General features: G+C 39.4%; 1 protein-coding gene across 4 annotated transcripts in view; it reads left to right on the top strand.

Annotated features, from left to right (window-relative positions):
- Window positions 1–25,709, top strand: part of DOP1A (DOP1 leucine zipper like protein A) — a 97,251-nt gene that overhangs the window by 61,877 nt on the left and 9,665 nt on the right. For all 4 annotated transcript variants that reach the window (XM_075554829.1, XM_075554830.1, XM_075554827.1 and 1 more), the window contains 14 exons: window positions 970–1,081; window positions 1,209–1,391; window positions 3,746–3,871; window positions 8,428–8,562; window positions 10,586–10,641; window positions 11,923–12,027; window positions 13,275–13,341; window positions 13,561–13,705; window positions 13,875–13,954; window positions 14,893–15,002; window positions 15,271–15,420; window positions 15,564–15,625; window positions 23,786–23,938; window positions 25,225–25,361. In XM_075554829.1, coding sequence (XP_075410944.1) covers window positions 970–1,081; window positions 1,209–1,391; window positions 3,746–3,871; window positions 8,428–8,562; window positions 10,586–10,641; window positions 11,923–12,027; window positions 13,275–13,341; window positions 13,561–13,705; window positions 13,875–13,954; window positions 14,893–15,002; window positions 15,271–15,420; window positions 15,564–15,625; window positions 23,786–23,938; window positions 25,225–25,361 — 1,621 coding nt within the window. The remainder of the gene's footprint in view (window positions 1–969; window positions 1,082–1,208; window positions 1,392–3,745; window positions 3,872–8,427; window positions 8,563–10,585; window positions 10,642–11,922; window positions 12,028–13,274; window positions 13,342–13,560; window positions 13,706–13,874; window positions 13,955–14,892; window positions 15,003–15,270; window positions 15,421–15,563; window positions 15,626–23,785; window positions 23,939–25,224; window positions 25,362–25,709) is intronic.

Genomic DNA, 25,709 nt, shown 5'->3' with positions numbered 1-25,709 from the left:
TACAAAGAAGAAACTCCAGTTTACCATTAGAGGAGAGTAATTAGTGGAACTGGCCCTCATCTTTTCTGCAAAGTTCAGTTCTTGTTCTATTATATTTTATGATTCCCTCCCCCCATTTTATTCCCCAATTCTCCAATCTCTCTCCCTTGTAGGTACTTAATATTTGATGAATGACCTTGGGAATGCATTACTTTTTAGAAAAACTATACTCATGTTTGTTTTAAATTGACATAAACAGTATTTTGCTTTTGAAAAATTAGTTTGAGTGTCAAGGGACAACGGGTGTCAAGGAAAGAGTGGAAACATGGTGACAAGAAAAGAGAAAGATTGGGAAAAGGAAGGAATATTTAAGTTGATCTTTTTTTTCCTCCCAAGCCCAGGAGCTGGTAAACCTTTTGACTGAGCTGACAGGCTCCACAGAGAGTGTACCTAGGCATCAATTCTTTTGCCATTTATTTCTTGTGTAGGATCCTCTTGTTTAGGTTTGGTAGCACATTTCATTTGTGTCCTCAGTCCATGTTCAAAATGGTTATTACTGTTTGGAGGCATTGAGTTGGCTCCAACTCTTAAATCTATGGGAAATTAGTCAACTGTTTACATATTAGCATCTGACTTTTCTCTAGCATAACCTCAGCTACAACAGAGAGAGAGAGAGAGAGAGAGAGAGAGCGCTGCCTAGGTTAGTATTTTTATGCCTGCCATTCATAAGTTGCTAGAGAGTCACTGCTAGATTTGTTTAACCAGTAATCAATTGCCAGTAAGTAAACTCATTGTGTCGAGTTTATAACCCCAAAGAACCATTGTGTATTTATCCCCACTCTTTATAGAATAGAAACTAAAATTCTCCGGTATATTATTTAATCTCTTAATTGTGGAGCAGCTATTGGGTTCCTTACATATGCTGAATATCAGGAACAAAACACTTTGCCATGGCAAAACGTGTGTTAAAATGAACATATTTTATTTCAGGCCTTTGTGGATGGCATCAGTTATTCCACCAGATATGATTCTTACTCTTTTGGAAGGCATCACAGCCATTATCCATTACTGTTTGTTGGATCCAACTACCCAATATCACCAGGTACAACTGCATAAATATTTTCCTTTGTAAAGACTATGCTGTCAAGTAAAGTCCCCTTTGTAAAACTCAGTAAATGATAATATATCCAAACCCTCTCCTCCCCTCCCCCCCGATTCATTTTTAATAGCTTCTGGTCAATGTAGACCAAAAACACTTGCTTGAAGCCCGTAGTGGGATCCTCTCAATTCTTCATATGATCATGTCCTCTGTGACTTTGCTCTGGAGTGTCCTGCATCAAGCTGATTCTTCAGAAAAGATGGCTGTTGCTGCTTCTGCATCGGTTACCACGATTAATCTCGGCGCCACAAAGGTTAGAAAAGAGACACTTCGTCTGTAGTGTGCAAGAGTGTATAGGATTTTCTTAGTGATCATTTTGAAAGTTTGTGAATAACTGAGTGGTATGTATGACACAGTAGGGTAGTGGTTATGAGAACCCTGGTGGAATTGTAGTGGTTGGTTATGCAATAGGCAGTCAACTGCAGGGTCGGCAGTTTGAAACCACCTGCCACTATGGAGAAAGGTGTGGGTTTCTACCTTGCCCTGTAGGGTTGCTATAAGATGGAATCGACTCGATGGTAGTGGCTTATGTATGACCCTCTGCATTGGTTGGTTGTCAAATACTTTTTCGTAGTTTGAGATATGATTACCGTACCACAAAATCCACCTATGTTTAAGTATACAACCCAGTAATTAAATTTAGAGAGTTGTGAAACTATCTCCACTTTCTAATTTTATATCCTATCAATGCAACAAGATTTCCTGTGCCCATTTATAGTCACTCCTTCCCCTTCTGTCCCCAGTCTGCCACGAATTAGATTTCTCTCTTCCGGGTATTTTATGTAAGTGGAATCATGCAGCGCCTTTTGTGTTTAGCTCCTTCTACATGTGCAATGTTTCGAGGTTCATTTGGGTATTTATTTATACATAGTGATGCACATTAGTGCTTTGTTCCTTTTTAAGGCTTGTTTGTTTTTTTTAAATAACCTGGATAGCACAAACAGTTAGTGATCAGCTATTAATTTAAAGGTTGGCAGTTCAAACTCACTCTGCAGTGCTGCAGAAGATAGGCAATCTATTTGTGTAAAGGTTAACAGAAAACCCAATTCACAGTCATAGAGTCAATTCTTACTCCTACAGGGCCTTTTGTAGAATTTCTGGGACTGTTAATCTTTACAGGGGTCTCATCTTTCACAGCTGGTGGATTTCAACTATCAACCTTGCAATTAGCATCCAAATGCTTAACCCCCAAAGCCACTTATTGGACTAAGAAAATCTGAATGGGTCAGTTTTACCTAGTAACAAATGGGACTTCTAGAAGTTGGACTTGACTTTATGACAGTGGGTCTGGTTTGATTTGAGTTGACATTTAATAAAACCTTCTTTGAAAACAATTTAGAATCATGGATAGAGCTCTTTAAACAATTCAAAATTGTTGACTTATACAATCTATTTTAAAAATAAATTCCAATGCAATCAAAATTAGCCAAGAGACACATTTATGTAAAAGATTTTTTAAAAAACTTTGCCAACGTAATGGAATACATACACACATTCAGTTCAATTTTTAATGGCAATAAAAACAACTTACATACAATGTAGGGAAATTATTAAATCAATTATCCTTTCAGTATTACATTAGGTAGCTATTGACAATGATGGTTTAGAAGAATTCTTACTGGATGGAACAGAACGCAAAAGTCTAATAAAACAGATGTCAAATAATTGAACAAACATTCCAGGAAAAAGAATAAGGAAAGTTCATCAATGTGTTAATAATGATTATCTCTGGATGATGGATCAAGCGTTAACTTTTAAAAATCTTCCTTCTTTATACTTTTTGGTATTTCCCCAATTTCTGCTTTACCTTGATAGAAAGATGGTGTCATGACTTCAGAGTGCCCTATGTTGTGTCAGATGGTCAAGCTGACCTCCCTTCACTGCCTATTCTGACCTCTACGTGTGATGTGCCAGACTTAGGAGTTGCAGAGAAACGCCTGCGGAATTGGGGAAAGGGGAGGATGAAACCATCAGGAAATGTTGTCAGACACTTATATTTGCACTACGTTGTTCTCTTTTTTTCTTTAATCCCACTAAAATTTTCAGTAATTAGAATGTTTTCTTTTCAAAAAAGATTTTGCATCAGGTTTCTTGTAAGAAACTGAATTTTGCAACACTGTTTCTCCGTCCTCGCATCACAGTAAATAGACGATTGAACTTGCCTGACTGGCGGTTGTCAATTTATAAGATTTTTACTTTCAAAATGAAAATGGTCCAGGTAACCTCTCTTAGAACTTTTAAAAGTTCCTTTACTATTACTCCAGTGAGAAAACACGTAAGTTACACATTATCGTTATTTGCCGTTGAGCCGGCACTGACTCCTGCAGCACTTTGTGTTCCAGACTAAAACATTGACCTGCCCTCCTCCATCTGCATAACCATCAGTGATCAGACAATACTCGGTTGGGATCCAAGGATTTTCACTACCTAATTTTCAAAAATAGGTCACTAGGCCTAATTTAAAAAGAAAGAAAGAAAATTAACTAAAAACTGAAAGTATAATTTCGTTCATAATTAAGATTTTTATGAAAATTGGAGGAGGTGTTGCTTGTACTTTTTTTAATGTACGTTTTTAATTTAATATGCCATTGGCTTAACCTCTTTTAGAACTTGAGACAACAGATTCTTGAATTATTGGGCCCCATCTCAATGAATCACGGTGTTCATTTTATGGCTGCCATTGCGTTTGTGTGGAATGAAAGGCGACAGAACAAAGCTACCACCAGGACAAAGGTGTGTATTTACCTATTTAGTCCTTTTTTTTCCCTTTAGTAAACATTTGGAAAATACATACTAATGCTCAGCTCTCCATTAGTTGCAGTGGGAGTGAGAGGGGATGGGAGTTGAAAAGCAACTCAATTTCTGTATAGGTTTAGATATGACTTGTTATGTTTTAATATGTAATATATATTAATATTTAATGTGTTTGCATTATCACTGTTATTTTTAGAGTAGAAAAGGCTGGTATGTAATGCTACCAAAGGGGGCCTACTTCCCACTGCAGAACTACAGGCAACCTCAGGGAGTAGAAGTACCAGGTACTATAAAGGCAGCTTTGGGATGGATTGAAATTTGGACTGTTGGTTTAAATTTGTAAAAGGAGCAGTAGACCCCTGCCAGATCTCTCTTACCCTACCCAGCCACTATCTACTTCTCTTACTCCAACAAGAGACTGAAGCCATGCTTAAATTTCAGTGTCCCATCTAAGAAACTCTATGAAGAGTTTGTCAAGAGAAACTCTAGATGCAAGGGCCCACAGCCTACATAGTTAGAGGTTAAGAATTCAAAGTGAGTGCACAGGCATTCAGAAAACGTTTACCTACTGAGAATGAAAATCAACCTCACCCCAACATCACCAGTGGGTCGCGACCCCTTTTGGAGGTGTCGATGAATCCTTTCATGGGGTCGCCCAAGACCATCGGAAAACACATACTTCTGATGGTCTTAGGAACCTAGACACCGCTCCTTTCTCTGTCTCCAGGCAGGTCTGCCCACATGCAGATTCCCCCACATACAAGTGAGTACCCTGCGTGAAGACTGTTGTCCATGCTGCACCATGCTTCAAGACAAAATTTCATTTCTTTGGAATTAGAAATAAATATTTTACAATATATAATTTCCTATTTTTTATGATTAATCACTATGCTTTAATTATGATCAATATGTAACAATGAAAATACATCCAGTATGTCCGATATTTACATGATGATTCATAACAGTAGCAAAATTACAGTTATGAAGTAGCAACGAAAGTAATTTTATGGTTGGGGGTCACCACCACATGAGGAACTGTATTAAAGGCTTGAGACATTGGGAAGGTTGAGAACCACTGCCATGAAATGTAGGAGGGTTTGTTTTAAATCTCCCTAAGGAATGTTGAGGATTCCTATCTCTGGGAAAATGACGTAACAAGAAACGAGACGTATAGCTACTGATGTTGCATCCCTTGACAACAACAAAAACAAACTTGGGTCCCTTTCACCACACAGGGAAGCCTATCTATCCATTAGTCTTGCCCACCAATAAAGGACCATCACACTGTAATATTTTTTGCTTTTTTAAAGAAATAACCCTATTAAATAGCACATTGAGACTTTGAGATTCAATCCTGGGGTTCTAGTTATGGCTTCTGCACTCACTGTGACCTTCGAGTAGAACTACTGCTTGAGTATGATAATTAAAAGAGTCAGTGTGTACTCATGTATAAAGCACTTTGATTAATGGCTTGCATGTAATAAGTTCTGTAAATATTGACTTTATTATTATTATTTACACTAACTTATGAGTCGAAAACCAATGATTAACAGTGTCAAATGAAGACTAACCTCCTTTATTATAGACAAAGACCTGAGTATTATTAGATATAATGTAATCAAGAAAATAACACAGGGAATAGAATAAATTGTAAATAATAGTAGTCCTGCCCATTAAAGAGGCAAAACAACATTGCATCCATGTTAAAGGAGGAATCTATGAAAAAGAGTATTCGAAAACATTTAAAACTTCTTGGGAAATTAAAAAATGTGACAGTGCGAAGAAAGCAAAATCAGGTAGTTTTTAAATACATAAATAAAAGAAGAATACAAGTTTTAGGTGGTGTAAAGTCGAACTGAGGGGGTAAAAACTTTAGCATTTCTGGAGGCACAATTCTTTTGCAGAAAGAAAAAGGATGTGAAAATACCACAGGTAGAGTACAAGAAAATTCCCCAGAGGTTAAGTATACTTCCATGTTATGCCCAGTACTGTACTGTGGAGGGAAAAATAAAAAATCCAAACCAAGTCATATCAGCATGTAGTTTTTTTTAAAAATCATTTTATTAGGGGCTCATACAACTCTTACCACAATCCATACATACATCAACTACATAAAGCACCTTTGTACATTGATTGCCCTCATCATCCTCAAAACATTTGCTCTCCACTTAAGCCCCTGGCATCAGGTCCTCGTTTTTCCCCTTCCTCCCCGCTACCCCCTCCCTCATGAGCCCTTGATAATTTATAAATTATTATTTTGTCATATCTTGCCCTGTCCGACGTCTCCCTTCACCCACTTCTGTTGTCCGTCCCCCAGGGAGGAGGCTATATGTAGATCCTTGTAATTGGTTCCTCCTTTCTACTCAACCCTCCCTCCACCCTCCTGGTATCATCACTCTCAGCACTGGTCCTGAAGGGATCATCCGCCTTGGATTCCCTGTGTTTCCAGTTCCTGTCTGTACCAGTGTACATCCTCTGGTCTAGCCGGATTTGTAAGGTAGAATTGGGATCATGATAGTGGGGGAAGGGCAAGTATTTAGGAACTAGAGGAAAGTTGTATGTTTCATTTTTGCTACACTGCACCCTGACTGGCTCATCTCCCTGAGACCCTTTGTAAGGGGATGTCCAGTTGCCCATAGATGGGCCCTGGGTCTCCACTCCGCACTCCCCCTTATTCACAATGATAAATTTTTTTGTTCTGATGATACCTCGTGATCGCACAGGCTGGTGTGCTTCTTCCATGTGGGCTTTGTTGCTTCTGAGCTAGATGGCCGCTTGTTTACTTTTAAGCCTTTAGACCACAGAGGCTGTATCTTTTGATAGCCCCCACCATCAGCTTTCTTTGCCACATTTGTTTATACACCCATTTGTCTTCAATTATCTTATCAGGAAGGTGAGTGCACAATGTTAGGATTTTTTGTTCTTTGATGCCTGATAACTAATCTCTTTGACACCTCGTGATCACACAGGCTGGTGTGCTTCTTCATGTGGGCTTTGTTGCTTCTGAGCAAGATGGCCGCTTGTTTACCTTCAAGCCTTTAAGACCCCAGACACTGTATCTTTTGATAGTCTGGCACCATCAGCTCAGCGTGTAGTTTTATGAATAGGAATAATGATCCTAAAATCCTCTAAAAAAACACTGGTACCATTCAAGAGAATGATGATCAAAAGCAACATGAACATTTTTATGATCTACCATTAATTTTAATGCATAATTCTATACCAACCAAAGCATTCTTACTCATGCAGTCGCCACCACCGTCATCACCTTTTCCAGGGTTAAAAAAAGACCATTTTCCTCAGGTACAAGAGGATGTTCCTCCTCCCGAAAGGAGGAATAAGAAAGAAAAAGACTTGATTTAAGCAACACAGATTTCAACAATGAGAAAAGGAAAAATATTCTCATAATGGGGGCTATAAAGAAAAAGCAAGATGATGATGTGTAGTAAGCCTATAGAGGCCCAATCCAGGGTAGAGTGGAAAGGCATAACAAGTGTCCAAATGGGTGGGCCGGGGTGGTAAGTGAGTATACTTGCACCTGTAATTAGGAAAGATTTAAAACTTTTTACACTTTGGAATAAATTTATCCCATAGAGAAAATCAAGCAGAAAATAGTAGTTTATTAATTCTAGGAAAAGCAAAATGTTGCCCAGGAAATGCAGTACGAAGCACTCGCATAAATATCAGACAAACCACTGGCTATTGGTTTGGAGGAATGCAGACCGGTAACTCTTCTTCTAAAGTGAGAACTAAGTAGAGGACGTGGGGAAAACAGAATCATGTAATAGAGGGGTGCTATAGTTTATTGTGCCAGCCTGGCCGATAAACACAAGTAGGATTAACTGAAGGGCAGAGGGATAAATGACGCGGTGAGCCTCACCTTGGTTGTTCTGTGCCTCAGTTTAAAGGGGTACACTACCTGTGGGATGCCTAGCCTGTGGACTGTGTCGCTGTAAGTTGAGGTCCCTTTAAGCCCACACAATTGGAATGTTCATCTCTGGAGCTGGGGACCGACAGTTGGTGACAGTTGGTGACCTGCCTTGCTGTTTGCTGCCTGGGTGTATATAGCCCAGCTCTCTCTACAGAAGGGGACTGGCAACTGGCAGCTCTGAAGCCTTTAAGGACTGCTAGTGTCTCACTGCTTTATAATTTAACTGTTAATTTTTGTATTACCTATCTGTATATAATTTAACGGTTCATTTCTTGAACTATATATCTATCTTTATAAATATATTTATATATAATTACTAGAAATCTGGTTTGTCTTTCTAGAGAACCCTGTCCAATACAAGGGGGAAAGATAGAACTGAAAGCTTTAAAAGTGCATTGAGAAAGGGGAAAGGAAAGGGCAAGGTACTGCTGTCTTGTGTGAATTTACTTCATTCTTTTAAATGGCATATACATTAAAAAAATGTTTTGCCTAGTTCAGTGACTCGAAAAATAAAAATTTTTATTTTCATAAGAGTCCATAAAATCTCTTAATTTTGCTATTCAAGAAAATTATAAACACATGCATAAAATGATTTGTTACCCAGGTCATTCCTGCAGCCAGTGAAGAACAGCTTTTACTGGTGGAATTGGTTCGTTCAATCAGTGTCATGAGAACTGAAACTGTTATCCAGACTGTGAAAGAAGTTTTAAAGCAGCCCCCAGCCATAGCGAAGGACAAGGTAAAGGACATTTCTTTTCTTTTTAATCATTTTATTGGGGGCTTGTACAGCTCTTATCACAATCCATACATCCATCCATTGTGTCAAGCACATTTGTACATTTGTTACCATCATCATTTTCAAAACATTTGCTTTCTACTTGAGTTCTTGGTATCAGCTCCTCCTTTTTTCCCCTACCTCCCTCATAAACCCTTGATAATTTATAAATTTTTTTTTTTTGACTTTTGATTCAGACTACTGCTGATAGGTAAGACATTTTCGGTCCCATCTGCCCTTTGAGCTATAGTATGGATGCCTGAAGGAGCCCTCCTGGCCTCAGGTTCAGTGTAAGCCACCAGCTACTGCACAAGAGAGTGATGGGGCCAGCAGCTGCCATACAGATACAGCCTCAGGAGCTCACCGCAAGGTCGCTTCCACTGAGGATGCACCTGATGACGCTGGGGCTGGGTTTGGTTTTACCAATGGCAAAGATGATTCCATGGGGCCCTAACACTTGTAATTTCAACAATTATCAATACCCTCTCTTTCCTACAGCTATTAAAAAGCTCTTCATTGCTTTACCTCTCCACGTGTCCACCCGAGAAAGTCCAGAACTGTGAACAGATTCTAAGGGAAGGTGTTTCTGATCACGTAACAGACACAGGCTAGCACGTGAGCTTAGCTGACTTCAGTTGCTACCTTCCTAGCATCTTTATTTGTATGTTTTCTGAATGAATCTTCCGATGTTGCACACACTGCCCAATTTTGCCGTAACGCAGTTCTGGGCCGTGTCTTTGTCATTTCTTGGCCACATGCAAGGCTGGGCTCTGCGGGCCATAGCCATGGGAGCCCTCAGGGAGTGCTGTGCTTGGCTAGGCAGACACAGAAGCCCCGTCATTAGTACAGTTACAGACTCTCCTACACTTGCTGCTTTTTGTCCCAGAGATAATAACTAAGAGGTCTTACGGTCTTGGAATATATTTATAAACTATAAACGTTAGATTTTAAGCCAAACCACAATAAACCTCATCACATTCCTAAAACAATCTTTACATATATCTGAAATATCCAAGTTGTTTTTATTATTATTATTATGGAACTCTCAGTAGGAAAAATGTATGTGTGTCTTAAAAATCAGTTTTGCTATTGATACTTTACTAATTTCCTTACTATTCTTAGTATCCCTGGGGCATTTGTCATGGGATTTTAGTTTGTATGTCAAAGCTTAATTCTGCACTGTATTTGAAACATCTAATTGTGCTAGACATTGAGTTAAGCATGAAGAAGCAAAACAGTTAAAACTCAGTTCCTGCCTTCCTAACAATTGCCCCCAGGCCTCAGGCTACTATGTTCTGTGTCCAGATAAAAACATTTGGCTTTCTTTGTATGCTAAAGAGAGACACTGAAGAAATTTTCAAAACTGAAAAGGAACAGATTGGGACATAGTAAAGGGAGAAACTAAAGACATTTTTAAAACTAAAAGGAACAGATTGACACATAGGCATAGTTAGATGATACATTAGTATCATCTTCATGCCTATTACTAATTTTGAAGAGCAGATGTTTCTTTTTATTGTTATATATAAAATAAAGCATGATTTTAATTTAATGTCATTTTTGATGATTAGGAATTGGTGCAGACTTGAACTAGCTACACATATTTAACAGATATATATAGTAAAATAGAATTGAATTCACCCGATAAAAAATTTCAACCTGATTGTGAAAGCACCAAAAATAGCCTCGATGCTTTGAAAGTTAAGGATCATTTACAATTGTGAGTTTGAGTATTATCTTTCTGATCTGTGAGCGGAAAAATTGAGAATCCTTTCACTTCATCCATCTACTTTTAATTTTTAAAATAGTGCTTGCGTTAAAAGTTTCCAGTAATAAGTGAAAGATTTTTATGTGCTTTTGTACAATTTTTGTTTCGATTATATTTATTTTTATTAAACATTAGCAGTAAGATGTAGAGTAGTTGCCACAACGAAATATCAAAGGCACCATTTTTCTTCACTGTAAAATTGATTTCCTTTGTTTATAGAAACATCTTTCTTTGGAAGTCTGCATGCTTCAGTTTTTCTATGCTTATATTCAAAGGTAAGATAAATGATGTGGATTTCTCCTTGATAACATTAGTCATTAGTAGAAGTTAGGGAATATGGAAGAAAACAGCCTGACTTCTTTGAAGGTTTGATCATTGTTTTCTCCCTAAATTTTAAAGACCAAATGCTAGAAACAGAAGAACGTTCTTTTGGGATATTACACAAGTCAGTGACCCAGCCGTGCACATCCTACTAGCTTAAAGGCCTGCATTTCTATTCTGTGTTATTGAAACAAAAAACACTTAAAGGTAAAAACTAAATCCTACTCCTGTAACCGTGCACAGTGCCACTGAATCTATTATTATTTTCCTCTCTGAGAATGTGGCAATCTGATAAAAAGATTAGAAGGATGATGATGTGAAAATAACATTTGGGTTATGGTAATCCAGCTTTGTGTGTAGCTAATCAGACAAGACTTATTTGGCTTTGGTTTTGATAACTTATTTGAGAATCTGAATCCTAATCTTTCTTGCCTGTGGTATAATTCCATTTTAATCACCAAATTTATCATCTATTTGTGCTACCACTAGCATTTCTAAAGTTTTCGTATTTATTGTATTTAAACAGATTGTGACTGAGAACAAGGGCTGCCTAATTTAAGGTTGACCAGATTTTAACATTGGTACAGCAGGACACCATTGATAAAACTCATACCCTGACGAAATAGCCACATGGTAGCCTAAAACCGTATACCCTAGCTTATTGTGCATTCTTTTAAAAGTCAGGACTTTTTTAAAGCGCTGCAGAACATGGGAAAAATTGTTCAAAATTGGGATGTCTGGTCACCTTAATAAATCTGAATATTAGTCATAGAGAGGGACTAGGTTTAAGGGCAGGGTAAAACAAAAGATAACCTTAATTTCTTCACCAGTGAGGGAATGGTGTTTAGGAGAAAGTGACAACATATCCCCTAAGATATGAAAGAAAAAGCTAATATAAGAAGGAAGCTGAGAGGGCAGGGTAGGGATTGTGATATAAGAAACTAAACAGATATTACAGTTGAATTTTACTTTTGAGAGTTCATGTAATTCAAAATTTAGATTTCTGTATTAAAGTTTCTATATTATTAGATCACAATGGGTAATTTCAAATGTTTAGTTTTTCTTATATGAGTAGAAAATATAAGGCTCTTAGGAATTTTTATTCTATTATACTCTATGAAAGTTTATGGATGCTTCAAAGAAATTAGTAGGAAAATTTATTGAAGACCATGGGAAGATACAAAGGAAATTAAGGTTTACTGTGAATTTGTATTGATACTGTCTTTATGTTACAGAATTCCAGTGCCTAATTTAGTGGATAGCTGGTCATCACTGTTGGTACTTCTGAAAGACTCTATACAGCTGAGTCTTCCAGCGCCGGGGCAGTTTCTTATCCTAGGGTAAGTAATGCCCCTTTAGTAAGATTTCAAATAAAAGGATAATGTCCATTGTCCTAATTGTTACATAAGCGATATTTTGGGTGACATCTGGTTTCTCTCTCTTCATAGGGCCTTCAGGGTGCAGCACTAGATATAGTATAATATGAAGCTGGTTAAAAAGGGGGGTAGGTGATGTGTTTATATATATGCAAAATGTAAATGCATGATCGTCAATCTGTTAACAGAAGTTACCTTCGGAGGGACATGCAAGATTAAAGAGCGGAGTTTGTGTTGAGGGGAACAGAAGAGAAGGTAGCTTTGCACTGTGCCCTGAGCATGAGGAAGACCGGGAAAGGCCTGTTTCCTCTGTGCCGTGGAGCCCTGGTCTTTGTTAGTAATTTGATTAATGACAGCCAGGAGCCCTTCCAATTACTCTCCTTTCTCTTCTCAAAGATCATCACTATTTTGATTTCTAACACCATTGTTAAATTTTGTTTTATTTTTTTAACTACACCCACTGCTGTGAAGTCAGTTCGAACTCAGGAATCCTACAGGACAGAATTCCCCCTTTGGATTTCTGAGCTTTTAAAAATCTTTACAGTCTTTAACAGTCAACAGCCCCATCTGTCTCCCGCAGAGTGACCAGCAGGTTCAGACTGCCATGCTTGTGGTTCGCGCTCATTGAGGAACCCCCCCACCCCCGCCAGATCTCTTTTTGAACTATGTGCCCTTGTAAATATAATACATGAGAGGGCTTATATACATACTATCTGAGAGGGCTTGTATATATACAATCTGAGAGGGCTCATAGATATACTATCTGAGAGGGCTCATAGATAAACTATCTCAGAGGGCTCATAGATATACTATCTGAGAGGGTTTGTATACATACTATCTGAGAGGGCTTCAAAGGGATCATGGGAAATTTTCATTGTCTTTCAACTCCATGTTTTTCAAACTTTTAGAAGCCTAGTATTTTACTTTATATTTCACTTCTTTCCCAAATGTGAGGTTGGTTCAGACATGGAATTTTATATAACTATACTATACTCACTCTTGTTGTTGGACATTTGATTCTTTCTAGTTTTTACTTTTAAATGTTAACTGCTGTGACCATTCTTGTCCATGTCTTTTTATGGATATGTTTATGAGTTCATTTGAATCATAGAATATAGGTGGAAATCAAGCCCACATATGCTCCTTGCTCCCTGTGAGAAAGTAGATTACGTCATCTTTTTAGAATAATATTTTGTCTCTGTTTCTTTTAGGGTCTTGAATGAGTTTATTATGAAAAATCCTAGTTTAGAAAATAAAAAAGACCAAAGAGATCTTCAGGTAAGACATTCTGAATTGTGAGTGGTTTCCAGAGGGTGTATTTGATAATGACCTCAACTCTAATGTGGTCAGGACAACTAAGATTTTTGAAGTTTATTCCAATTTAGTAGCATTGCATGATTTTGTGAATAGTCAATGCGTAGCCTCTATGAACAGTGTACGTCATAATTAGTGTCTAGCGATAGCTTATGTGTCCCCGTTTCTTCCACATTTCCGTAGGATGCGACACATAGAATAGTGGATGCAATTGGTGCCATTGCTGGCTCTTCTTTGGAACAGACGACGTGGCTGCGGCGCAATCTTGAAGTTAAAGCTTCTCCCAAAATAACGGTGGATGGAACCAATTTGGAATCCGATGTTGAAGGTGTGACTCTCAAAAACCAGGTTTTACACTTGTAGGATTCTAAGAAGTTACTTTATCTAGCAGTTTAAGTAGTACTATTAAAATCATCCTCTTTTGCTTGTTTAGTAGATGGCTCTTCTTAGTGGGAAGTTCCTAATTGTGCATTGTACTTACCCTTTTTCTTACTTAGACATGTTGTCACCTGCAATGGAAACCTCAAACATAACTCCCTCTGTATATAGTGTCCACGCTCTGACATTGCTCTCTGAGGTAAATATTAAACAAGGTTTTTGTTTTGTTTTTTAATAACTTTCCTCTAAATAATTTTGCAACTAAATATATTAGCAAATAATTTTTATAGAGAAATCTTAATTTAAAATACCATTTCATACTTCTTCAAATGGCTATATAAAATTAACCAATTATTACCTGATCTGAATTCAGTTTTTCTAATTAAATATCATTATAATGATTTTAGCTATTCCTCCCTCCCCATTACAATTTTTAAAATGTATTTTTAAGAGGAAAAGTGATTTTTTAGTGACAATTTGGAAGAGTAGACGTGGTGCAAGGCTGCTTGCTGCTCCATAGCACTTGCTAGTTTACCAGACACTCACACTTACATTGTCTGGCATGCTCTTTCTTTATACCCTGTTGGGTCACTGTGACTCAGAATCCACTCGATGACAATGGTTGTAGGTTTAGTTTTGGGCTACAACCTTGCAAGTGGTTTTTGTTTTCCCTTTCCGGAAGTGAATCTTGAGCCCCTCTCAAAAGTTAGGTCAACATAACTAAGGCCAAATCGCTATCAATTGATAGTTGATACTTGAGCAGCCGGTTTGTGTGTTTTCTCCCTGGCCATAATTTAACATACGGAAGAGAGGATGCTGAGTTTATGATCCTGTTTTGCTGCTTACTTTGTGTCATACTAGAAGGTTCTTGACCTCTTTTTCTGAATTTCCCTATCTCAGTTGAAAATGGTAGAATTTCCCCTTATTTATATACTGTCATTTTATAATGGACCCAAAAAAAAGTAATGGCAGAAACTTAATATAAAAATGATTTGTGGAAATCTAATTCTAGGTTTTGAGGTTGTTGTTATTACTCTAAGGCATAAAAGTGTTCTTTCAGTCTGAAAAAATATTCCTTTGGAGGAGATCAGTTTTAGCTCATAGATGATACTCTATTTCCTTTTTTGTGTTTTGTAGGTTTTGGCTCATCTTTTGGATATGGTTTTCTACAGTGACGAGAAGGAACGGGTGATTCCATTACTTGTAAATATTATGCACTATGTTGTGCCCTACCTCCGAAATCACAGGTATTATTAGTATTTGCATAGACATCTTCAGTTCTTAGCCTGTCAAAAACAACTTGTCTTCTCATATTACCATTTTTAGAATTAGGAAAAAATGACATTGTTTTCACCTTGACTTATAATGATGAAACCTATTTAGATAAGATTTCATCTTGGTGCCTTCAACATTTTTTTCTTGTCATTGTTTTGCATAAAGCAGACACCTACATGTAACTTGATATGACTAAAATGCTAATATGCAAGTTAAGGTGAGTTATCTTTTCCCTTCTAGTGCACATAATGCCGCGAGTTATCGAGCCTGTGTTCAGCTGCTTAGCAGTCTTAGTGGATATCAGTACACGAGGAGAGCCTGGAAAAAAGAAGCCTTTGACCTCTTTATGGATCCCAGTTTCTTTCAGATGGATGCGTCATGTGTTAATCAGTAAGTTGTTGTCTTGATTTTATTTAACAGGATCCTGCATCTCCAAAAGTCTGTTGAACTCACTGTTATTTCGAATTTTTTTTCTTTACTAGTAACACCACCAACACTAAAATCTTACTTACAGGAATCCTTGTTTCTTTCAGTTGGAGAGCAATTATGGATAATTTGATGACACATGATAAGACAACATTTAGAGACTTGATGAGTGAGTATTGTAAGATAAGAACCCAAATAGTGTTTTTCCTATGGACAATTGATTATTACTGTCTACTTTGCTTTTTTGCTGGAGATGATTCGATTAGCTTCTTGTCAAGTTATACTTAAGCCTAACAAAGCTTAAGGATAAATGGTGGAAAGAAAGATTCATGTCTAACTTTAACTGTGTTTTGCCAGCATAATACCTTGTACACACTATAAGTCAGGTGGTATTGTTACTAGGGTTCTAGTTCATTTATATTTGGGTTTATTACAAAGAAGGCATATGTAAATATGTTTCTGTGATCAGTGGATGCTTCGGACAGTTCTCACAGTAGCACACCAGTATTAATCATATTCGGGTGCCTTTAAAAGAAAAAAAAATGTATTATTTTTAAAAATTTTATTGGGGGCTCATACAACTCATCACAATCCACTCATACATCCATTGTGTCAAGCACATTTGTTACCATCACCATTTTCAAAGCATTTTCTACTTGAGCCCTTGGTATCAGCTCATTTTCCCCCTCTTTCCCCACCCCCATCCCCATGAACCATTGATAATTTATAAATTATTATTTCGTCATATTTTACATTGTCCAACGGCTCCCTCCACCCACTTTTCTATTGTGTATGTCCAGGAAGGGGGATATATGTAGATTCTTGTGATCAGTTTCCCCTTTCTACCTCAACTTACTTTTACCCTCTTGGTATCGCTACTCTCATTATTGGGCCTGAGGGGTTTATCTGTCCTGGATTCCCTGTGTTTCCAGCTCTTATCTGTACCAGTGTGCCTCTTTGGGTCTAGCCAGTTTTGTAAGGGATCATGATAGTGGGGCGCGGGTGGGGGTGGGGGTTGGGGCAGGGAAGAGGGAAAGAAGCATTAAAGAACTAGAGGAAAAAAAAACTAGAAGAAAGTTCTGTGTTTCATCGGTGATATACAGCATTTTGACTGGCTCGTCTCCACTCACTCTCCCCCTCATTCACAATGATAGGAATTTTTGTTCTTTGATTTCTGATACCTGATCCTATCCACACACTGTGATCACAGGCTGGTTTGCTTCTTCCATGTGGGCTTTGTTGCTTTTCAGGTGGCCGCTTGTTTATCTTCAAGCCTTTTAAAACCCCAGGCGCTGTATCTTTTGATAGCCTGCACCATCAGCTTTCTTCACCATATTTGCTTATGCACTTGCTTTGTCTTCAGTAATGGTGTTGGGAAGGTGAACATTATGGAATGGTAGGTTAACAGAACAAAGTGTTCTTGTATGGAGGGAGTACTTAGGTAGAGGCCCAATGTCCATCTGCTCCCTTAATACTAAACCTATACATATGTACATCGATCTTATTTCCCAATCATATATAAATATATTTACATATGTACATGCCTGTTTTTAGACCTCTATAAATGCCCTTTGCCTCCTACTTCTTTCCTCTCCTTTTTTAAATTTACATCTTGTGCCACTATCATGTTTAGCCTTCATTTGGGCTTCAGTAATTCCTCTAGGTTACATACATTACCCTTGATCAAGTCCTACCAGGCTTCCTACACCCTCCTCTCCATCCATTTTACATCACTTGTTTTTCTCTTGTCCCTGGGTTTGTTAACACCACTTCCTTTCCTCTGCCTCCACCTCTCCCTTCTTCCCCTGGAACCATCAGTCCCATTGTTTTCTCCTCCAGATTTTTTATCCCGTCTATCTTATCTAGATAGACCTGCATAGATAATAATATGCACAAAAAACAAGACAGAGGAAAACAAAGCAGCCAAAGAAAACAAAACAACAACAAAAACCATGGAGAAAAAAAACAAGAAAAGCCTATATTTAGTTCAAGGTCTATTTATTGACCTTTAGGAGTGTTTTCTGGTGGAGTCTGATGGGGTGCCACGCCCTGCCCCATTTTGATATTCCTTAAGGATTTCGTTGCTCTGTGCCCCTTGCTGTTCTGTTGCACGCCCTTAGTGTTTCACCTCGGTGTGGTGGGGTGGGGTCAGATCGGGCACAATTCCTGCACTGTGTCTCCAGTGTTGTCCCCCATAGCACTATGGGTCAGTGAGGGATGTCTTGTCTCGTAGTGGGGCTGGCCTTATGGTCCTCAATGTGCATTGGCTGCTCTGAGCAAGAATATTGTCCTCAGGGCTTAGTGGGCCAGGATGTGCTCTACTCTCTTTCTCCCTCTTCATTTGCTCCTGTGTGCTCTCTTCAGACATATCCATCAGCAGTAGCTTCAGTGCTGTCCTCTGAAGTGAATTCTTCTGCAGGGAGCTGGGTTGGGGGTGGGGCTGTCCACATAGTTGGGATTCACCCTGCCCTTCAGACCTCTGTTGGTTCCCTTTTTCATGCTGATATGTTGTAGTCATTTCTTGGAGCACTGGGTTGAAGTCTGATTCCTCTTTCCCTGTGGAGATATAAACATTACCCTCCAGTGCCCTGTAAAAGAAAAAAATGTCAACAGTCTCTCAGATTTCTGCCTTTAAGTGTGCCTAATGGATGATTGTCCAGAACTACCATTTATTAACCATTTTAATGTTCTCCCTGCTTTCTTATGACATGGATCCATCTGGTCGGCAGAGTCTGCCTCTGTGCGTGAGGGTTGTCTAAAGTTTTGCCCTGTCAGCAGCCCCTGTTGCTCATGGGAATAGTGTCTAGCCACTTAATCTGTATAAGTCAGCAGTTCAAGTATTGCGGTCCAAAAAGCCAGCCTAAACATGTATAATTTCCTTTTTTCAACTGTTTTAAATTCTATATTACTTGCTAAATCAATGACACTATCAATAGATTCACCTTATGCCCCAGGGTAATGATTTATACATTTCTCTATCATAAAGTGATAATACTAATGTGAACCAGAGACATGTATAAACCATAGATATATGAATCTATTTAGGGCTCACACTTAATTCTAAACAGTCTAAAAACAATTCTTATGACACGACTCTACTCAATACTAACCCTTCTGAAGACATCACTAAGGGTATGGGCGCCGTAGCAAAGTACGGTAAAGAAACCAGGTGTTGCTGGTTATTCAAAAGCATAGCGTCTGGGATCATGAAAGGCTTGTCCTCAAACAAGCGGCTATCTAAGTGAAGTATAAACTAGTCCCCTGGGAAAAAAGCATACCACCCTCTAAAATCCAAGGATTATAAATAATAAAATCCAAATTTGAAGGAAGGAATGGTATCAGAGTTTAAATTCTGAGTAACTGGTTTGTAGAAAACTACAAATGAGTAGAAGCCCAACATCCACTCGCAGGGTCTGCACATGGATGAAGCTTCGAATGAAAGAAACCCTCTAAACAAAACCCAGCATCTGAAGCGGCTCGCTAGCTCGCCAGAGCGCGTTGGGAAATCACCTGTGGAAGATGTATTGTTTTCAGGTGCCCTCGAGTCAGTCGGGATCCATAGTGACTGCAGGCACACACAGAGGAAGACACTGCTGTTCCTAAGCAGTCCCTCGCCGTTGTCTCTTTGCTTCCGGACGTGGGTGCAGCTCTGCATCATTCCATCCTGCCCACGGCGCCTTCTGGCAGGCATAGTCGGTTACAGGGCAGCACTTTATCACGTGACTCATTTCAAAGTTGGTTCAGTTTTTCATACTTTCTTTTTATTGAAGTTTTTCTGGGTTTTTTTGGTTGTTTTTCTTGTTTGTGTTTTCGATTTTCTGTATGTGAAATCCAGATAGGTAAATCTATGAGAGACAGTAAGTGGGTTAATAATTACCTAGGGTCATGGCAGGGGAAGTTGGGGGTGGAGTGGTGGGGGATAAAGAGCTAAAAAGGAAGACGAGAAGAGAAGGATCTGAGATTGATTGATGTTGTGAGCGCATGGCTCTTAGGATGGTGGAATGGCTAGACTGTCTGACCTGTGAGGTACACAGCTCCAAGGACAGCTGCTGGACGAGTTAAATTCCAGACGGAGGGAGCACTTCAGAAGGTCATGGCAACTTTCCAAGGTGGGGGGTTAATCTTGGTAGATGTCTCCAAGGACACGGGATGATCACAGAGCTTATTCTGAAGAAGGTTTAAGAAAATTGAAAACTACATTGGTGAGGGGAAAATAAGGGCCAGGAAAGTCCCACTGAGGAATTTTTATTTCCATTGTTACAATGTTCCTGCTCATCTTTTGAGGATAGCAAGAGCTGACTCCAAAAATGTCATTGTTAAAGCTAACTTCATCCATCCTATAACCCTAATCTTGCCCCTTTCCCAGATTCAGAGACCATAGAACAGGACTGAAGTCTCTGTGGAAGCCATGCTGCCATATGGACGTAGTATAAAGCAAAAAGCCTCAGGACAGTATTAGAAAGATGGAAAACATTGTCTTCAGAAGTGCGTAGATCCAGATGGACAATATGCCAAAATATGCAGTAGCTTCATATTTTGATATTTAATAAATTGATATAAAAGCAATTTTTTTCTACCTTACCCTCATATTCAACTGAAATTCACAGCCAACAAGACTATTCTACCTCAGAGCGACTCTTAGGACAGACTAGACCTGCCTCTGTCGGTTTCTGACTATAAAGCTTTACAGGGTGGAAAGCCTTGCCTTTCTCCCATGGTCTCCAAGCATGTTCCTGCTGCTAACCTTGCCCAACTCACCGCCACTATGCTACCAGGGCCTTGACCTTCTGATGAGACACACAATCAATCACTATTTAATGAAGGACTGACAAGTAGAAGGGCAAGGAAGGGTCATTGGATTTGACCCATTACAAAGTGCTTTCTAACTCTGGAGTTCCGTTCATGTCTTTGTAAGCGACACTTTTCACCCTTCTGCACTGGGCTGATTTCATACATATGTGAACTTTCTCTGTATTTTCACATGGGAGCAAAATTTTCTTAATTTTTATTTTAAGTTTGAGAGTTACTAAATGGACTTACGGTATATAACAATGAAATTGTTATCAGTCTGTAAGATTTTGTTTTAAGTTCTGTTTCTTCATCTGGAATAAGAGAAATGTGTTGTCTTTTTTGCCTGCTCCACGGTGTTGTTGAAAAGGTTAAAATTCCATGCATACAACAAATATGTATGAAAAGGAACCATACTCACGTTAAACAAATATGATTATCTCAGGGGAAACTATGATGGAGATAAAATAATACGTGATTTTGACCAGAGAAAATCAGTACCACGACCACTTTCGATAAGTCTTAAAAGACCTCTTTAATGGACTCATATTTGAACTGAAATTGAGAAGCTAGCCATGAAAAGGACTGGGGTCAGAGTTTTCCAGATATAGAACCCCAAAATTAGAAATAGAAAGGCCCTGAATTGGGAACAAGCCTGACAAATTCCAGGAACAACCAGCAAGACCATGTTGATGAAGCAGGGTGGGCCAGACCAGGCTAGAAAGTACTTTTATTTTATTTATTTAGTTAGTTAGTTTGTTTATCATCTTATTGGGGGACCTTACAGCTCTTATAACATTCCATACATCAATTGGATCAAGCATATTTGTACATATGTTGCCATCATCTTTTCCAAAACATTTTTTACTTGAGCCCTTGGTATCAGCTCTTCCCCCCCCCCCCCCCCCCCCCCGTGAATCATTGATCAATTATTTATTGTTTTTATTATTTTGTGTCTTACACTGCCCATTGTCTCCTTTTACCTACATGTCTGCTACTAGTCTCCTTCTGGGGTGGGGGATGGCTATACATCCAGTCTTATGATGGGTTCCCCTTTTCTCCCCCTTCCCCCTCCATGCCAATTCCCGTCCCCTCATGATATCCTACTCCCACTACTATTCCCGAGGGTTTTTATCTTTCCTGAGTTCCATGTGTCAAGAGCTCTTATCTGTACCGATGTGTGTTCTCCAATCTAGCCAGATTTGTAAGAAAGTACTTTTAAAGCAATGAGGTTTTAGGAATATGATATATTAAATGGTTTTAATATTTGCAATACTTGAACCCAAGTTAGACATTGTCTTTCTTTACCCTAATTCCTACCCCTTCATCCTCTGACTTACATGTGCTGGTGTTGGCCAGTCCTTTTACTTCAGAGCAACTTGGGGCTCCTCTGTCGCCAAAGTGTCATAGGGCCGGGGGTTGGCGAGCCACCACTCATCAGCCATATGCGGCCCTTTCGGGGTGCACATGTGGGTGAGGTAAAATTGAACAATGTTACAGGATACTTTTCAGATGATTCCATTTGTTTGTAAAAATATATTTATGGCTCTTAAATCATTTTCAAAATGTTGTGAGGGACAGAATTGGCCTTTCGGTCTCAAACATTTGCCCCCTCCCCACTGTGTCATAGGACCTCTGGGTCCTCATTTATAAAAATCAGTAACAGAAAGATTTCTTTCTCTTTCACTCACTCACTCACTCGCTCACTCACTCACAGTATAGACTTGAGTATAAGCCGACCTGAATATCAGCCGAGGTACCTAATTATACCACAAAAACTACATTAAAAATGTGCTGGAAAACTCGGTTTATACGTGAATATATACGATATTAACTGAAGAGCACGTTATTTTCTGAGCAGGGAATTTGAGGTGGGCCTGAGGTACATAGGTATATAGTAGAGAGTAACGAGAGTTTAACTTGCTGAGTAGCGGGAATCCTGTGGGGAACGTGAGTTGTCTGCAGAGGAGGAGGGTTCAGGAGATGGTACCAGGTGATGCTGTGAGCCAAGCCTTGGGCCACTCCCTGAAGATTCATAGAAACCCTCGAGACAGGGTCCCTGTGAGTCGGAGGTGACTCTGGGGCTGTGGGTTGGGTTTAACTGTTGGAGGGGATGTGGCTTCCTCTGGTATTTGCGCACCTTGGAGATAGATGCTCTGGGTGTGGTTCCATGCCCTGGCAGCAAAGTGAATACCACAGTAAAGCAAGGCACACACATTTTTTGGTTTTCAAGTGCGTATAAAATTTATGTTTATTCTATACTTGAGTCAGTTAAGTTTGCGATAACAATATTACAAAGTATGAAAAATTGTGAGGATGATCAAAATGTGACAACACGAAATGAGTACACAGTTGAAAGAAATTCCCAGATAATGTATGATGCTCACCTTCCTGACACGATCACTGAAGACAAAATGGGTGCATAAGCAAATGTGGTGAAGAAAGCTGATAGTGCCCAGCTATCACGAGCAACAAAGCCCACACATGGAAGAAGCACACCAGCCTGTGTGACCAAGGTGTTGATGGGAATAGATATAAGTTCAAAAACAAACAATCAAATTGACAAGCGTGGACTAAAGTGGAGACCCAAAACCCACCTATATGATAATTGGTCAGTCCCTCACAGAAGGGCCAATAGGAGGGAAGATATATCCAGGGTACAGTGTAGCACTGAGGAAACACGTAACTACCCTCTAATTCAGGGGTCCTCGAACTTTTTAAACGGGGGCCAGTTCACGGTCCCGCAGACCTTTGGGGGACCGGACTATTTTTTAAAAAAAACGTATGAACAAAGTCCTATGCACACTGGACAAGTCGGCTGCTAAGCAGGACAGGCAAGAGAGGCAAAAACACCCGGGGGGGAGGGGGGCACATCGGCTCCGGGCCATAATTTGAAGACCCCTGCTTTGGTTCTTTAATATTGCCTCCCCTTATTATTAGGGTCCCAGTTTTACCTCATTAATCTTGTTAGACCTGTGTATATTCATTCATGTAATGAAGATCATTGAATGAAATCCCAGATAAATAAACCAATCAGAAATAGTAAGGGGAGTGACCATTCCCTGGAATTATGGGGGGAGAGGGTGGGGGTGGGACCGGGACCGATAGCAAAAATGACTGTATAATCCCACTCACCGGGAACAAATAACAGAATTGTAGGTGAATGGATACCTTGGACTGTGTAAGATACAGCAAACATAGTAATTATTATTACGTAAGAGTAAGGATTCCTGGGGACAGAAATGACGCCCATAGACTTGCTTGATGCAGGATCACCACTGAGCGTCAGTGTGTTAGAGGCACAATGAAGTGAAGCCTAATGAAAACCAGGCGCGCCTGCAGTTCCCTCTTCAGCTCTCAGGAGATCTCCAGGAGACGTGGTGGTGGTGAAGGCTTGTCTGCATCTTTCTGAGGACCTTGCAGCCCTATTTGAAGTCTGTAAGGAGTCAGGGGGCAGCGGCTCAGCACGCCGCCACAATGCTCTCATCGCATCCCCGTGGCTATCTGCTGTAGTCTTTCACTCCCTTCCTTTTTATTGTAGCTCGCGTAGCAGTGGCGCAGAGCAGCTCGCTAAATCTTTTTGCAAACCGGGATGTGGAGCTAGAACAGAGGGCCATGCTGCTCAAAAGACTAGCATTTGCTATCTTCAGCAGTGAAATTGACCAGTATCAGAAATATCTTCCAGATATACAAGGTAAATCACGAAAACCTTTTTATTTTCTGTTCCTTTGGAGACTACTTTCCTTAAGCTTTAAGTTGGAATGAAGTAACATCAAATATAGATCCTTTGCCCGAGTACCTATAAACCAGTAAACCGATCACCAGTATTGATAGGGTAGAGAGCCGCAGTTCTCAACCTGTGGGTCACACAGGGGTCACCCGATTCATAACAGTAGCAAAATTACAATTATGAAGTAGCAATGAAAGTAATTTTATGGTTGGAGAGTGAGTCGCCACAGCCACATTAAAAGGGTGGCGGCATTAGGGAGGTCGAGAACCACTGGTCTAGAGCTTTTAAAAACTTGCCTAATTGTGGCCGCAGGAATTCGTGTTTGAGGATGGAGGTATACAGTGTTTTGCTGCAGTTGGATGTTAACATTTTCTTATTGTAGACGGGTTTTTACCCTTAAGGACAGAATCAAAAGATAAGGCGAGCCTTAGATTTTGGCTAGATGAGTAGTTGGGGTGGGGGTTGCTATTTACCATATATACACAAGTATAAGCCAACTCGAATATCACCTAATTTGACCAGAACTGCATTAAAATGCGCTAAAAACTTGGCTTATACACAAGTATATACGGTAGTGTTTTTTGATCATTTTCAAAAGATTTTGGTGACTCTTTGTATGCAGAAAGATTACAGGATTTATAATCGGCCATGTCACCCGTAGCTCCACAATGGGAAAAGCAAACTGCCCAGAGCAGACTAGTTCCCCGCAAAACAACATTCTTTGCTGCGTGAGTGCTTGGGTAGCTTCAGCCTCGGCGGCTGGACTTTGAAAACAGTTGACGTTTCTCTCATGAGATCACTTTTCTCCCAGAAGACGTTTACCTTTTTTCTTACTTCTTACTGTTTAATGTCAAATATATGGCGTGCACACAGTATTTTTGCTTTGTACATTTATTTTAAGTTGACCTGGTTACTGTTCGTCAAAATGTAGTCCCCTGAGCAGTGTTCGTTTTTCCCCATCTTATCATGAATATGGAAGTCTACAACAAGCACTTTAAACTGTATACATTTAACACAATGTTATTCTGAGAAAATGATGTTTATATTTTGTCTTTGTGTCTATAATTTTACATTCCTATTTATTTTGATTATATATGTTGCAAGTATCCATCTTCATCAGGTTGTAATTTTTTAAAAATAAGGTTGTTTACTAAAAATAAGCCGAGGAGCACCAGGCTAGATAATATAGAAAAGGTTTATGTCATAATGATGCAAACTTGGTGCTAAAGCTGCGGCCGCATTTCTTACAGAGAGATTGGTGGAGAGTCTTCGTTTACCCCAGGTGCCGACCCTTCACTCCCAAGTGTTCCTGTTTTTCAGAGTGCTGCTTTTAAGAATGTCTCCACAACACCTGACCTCGCTCTGGCCCACCATGATTACAGAACTTGTGAGTTTACTTGAATTCACTTAGGCTACAAATCTACATTATGAAATAACATAATCATTTATGTTATACTTCCTGGACAAAAAATAATGTTGGAAGAGAACTGAACGCTAGTTTTTGCAGTTGAAAATGCTCAACCACGTCAGAGTCCATCCCACACTGCTGAAACTGCCAGCAAGCAGCCTTGATCTCCAGTTCCCGTTGCAAATGACTAGCTCTCATTTGTTTGCTGTCTCTTCCACATCAAGGTGTAACTTTTCCATGGGTGCCGGGACTGCTTCCCATCTGCAGTAGCACCTCCAGGGTGAGAAGAGATGGCTTGCCTAGATGTTCGATAGACTTCGGACATAA

Source organism: Tenrec ecaudatus, chromosome 7 (assembly GCF_050624435.1).
Source record: "Tenrec ecaudatus isolate mTenEca1 chromosome 7, mTenEca1.hap1, whole genome shotgun sequence".
Classification (NCBI taxonomy): domain Eukaryota; kingdom Metazoa; phylum Chordata; class Mammalia; order Afrosoricida; family Tenrecidae; genus Tenrec; species Tenrec ecaudatus.
Note: the sequence above shows the minus strand (reverse complement) of the source record. Positions and strands in the feature narration are given on the sequence as shown.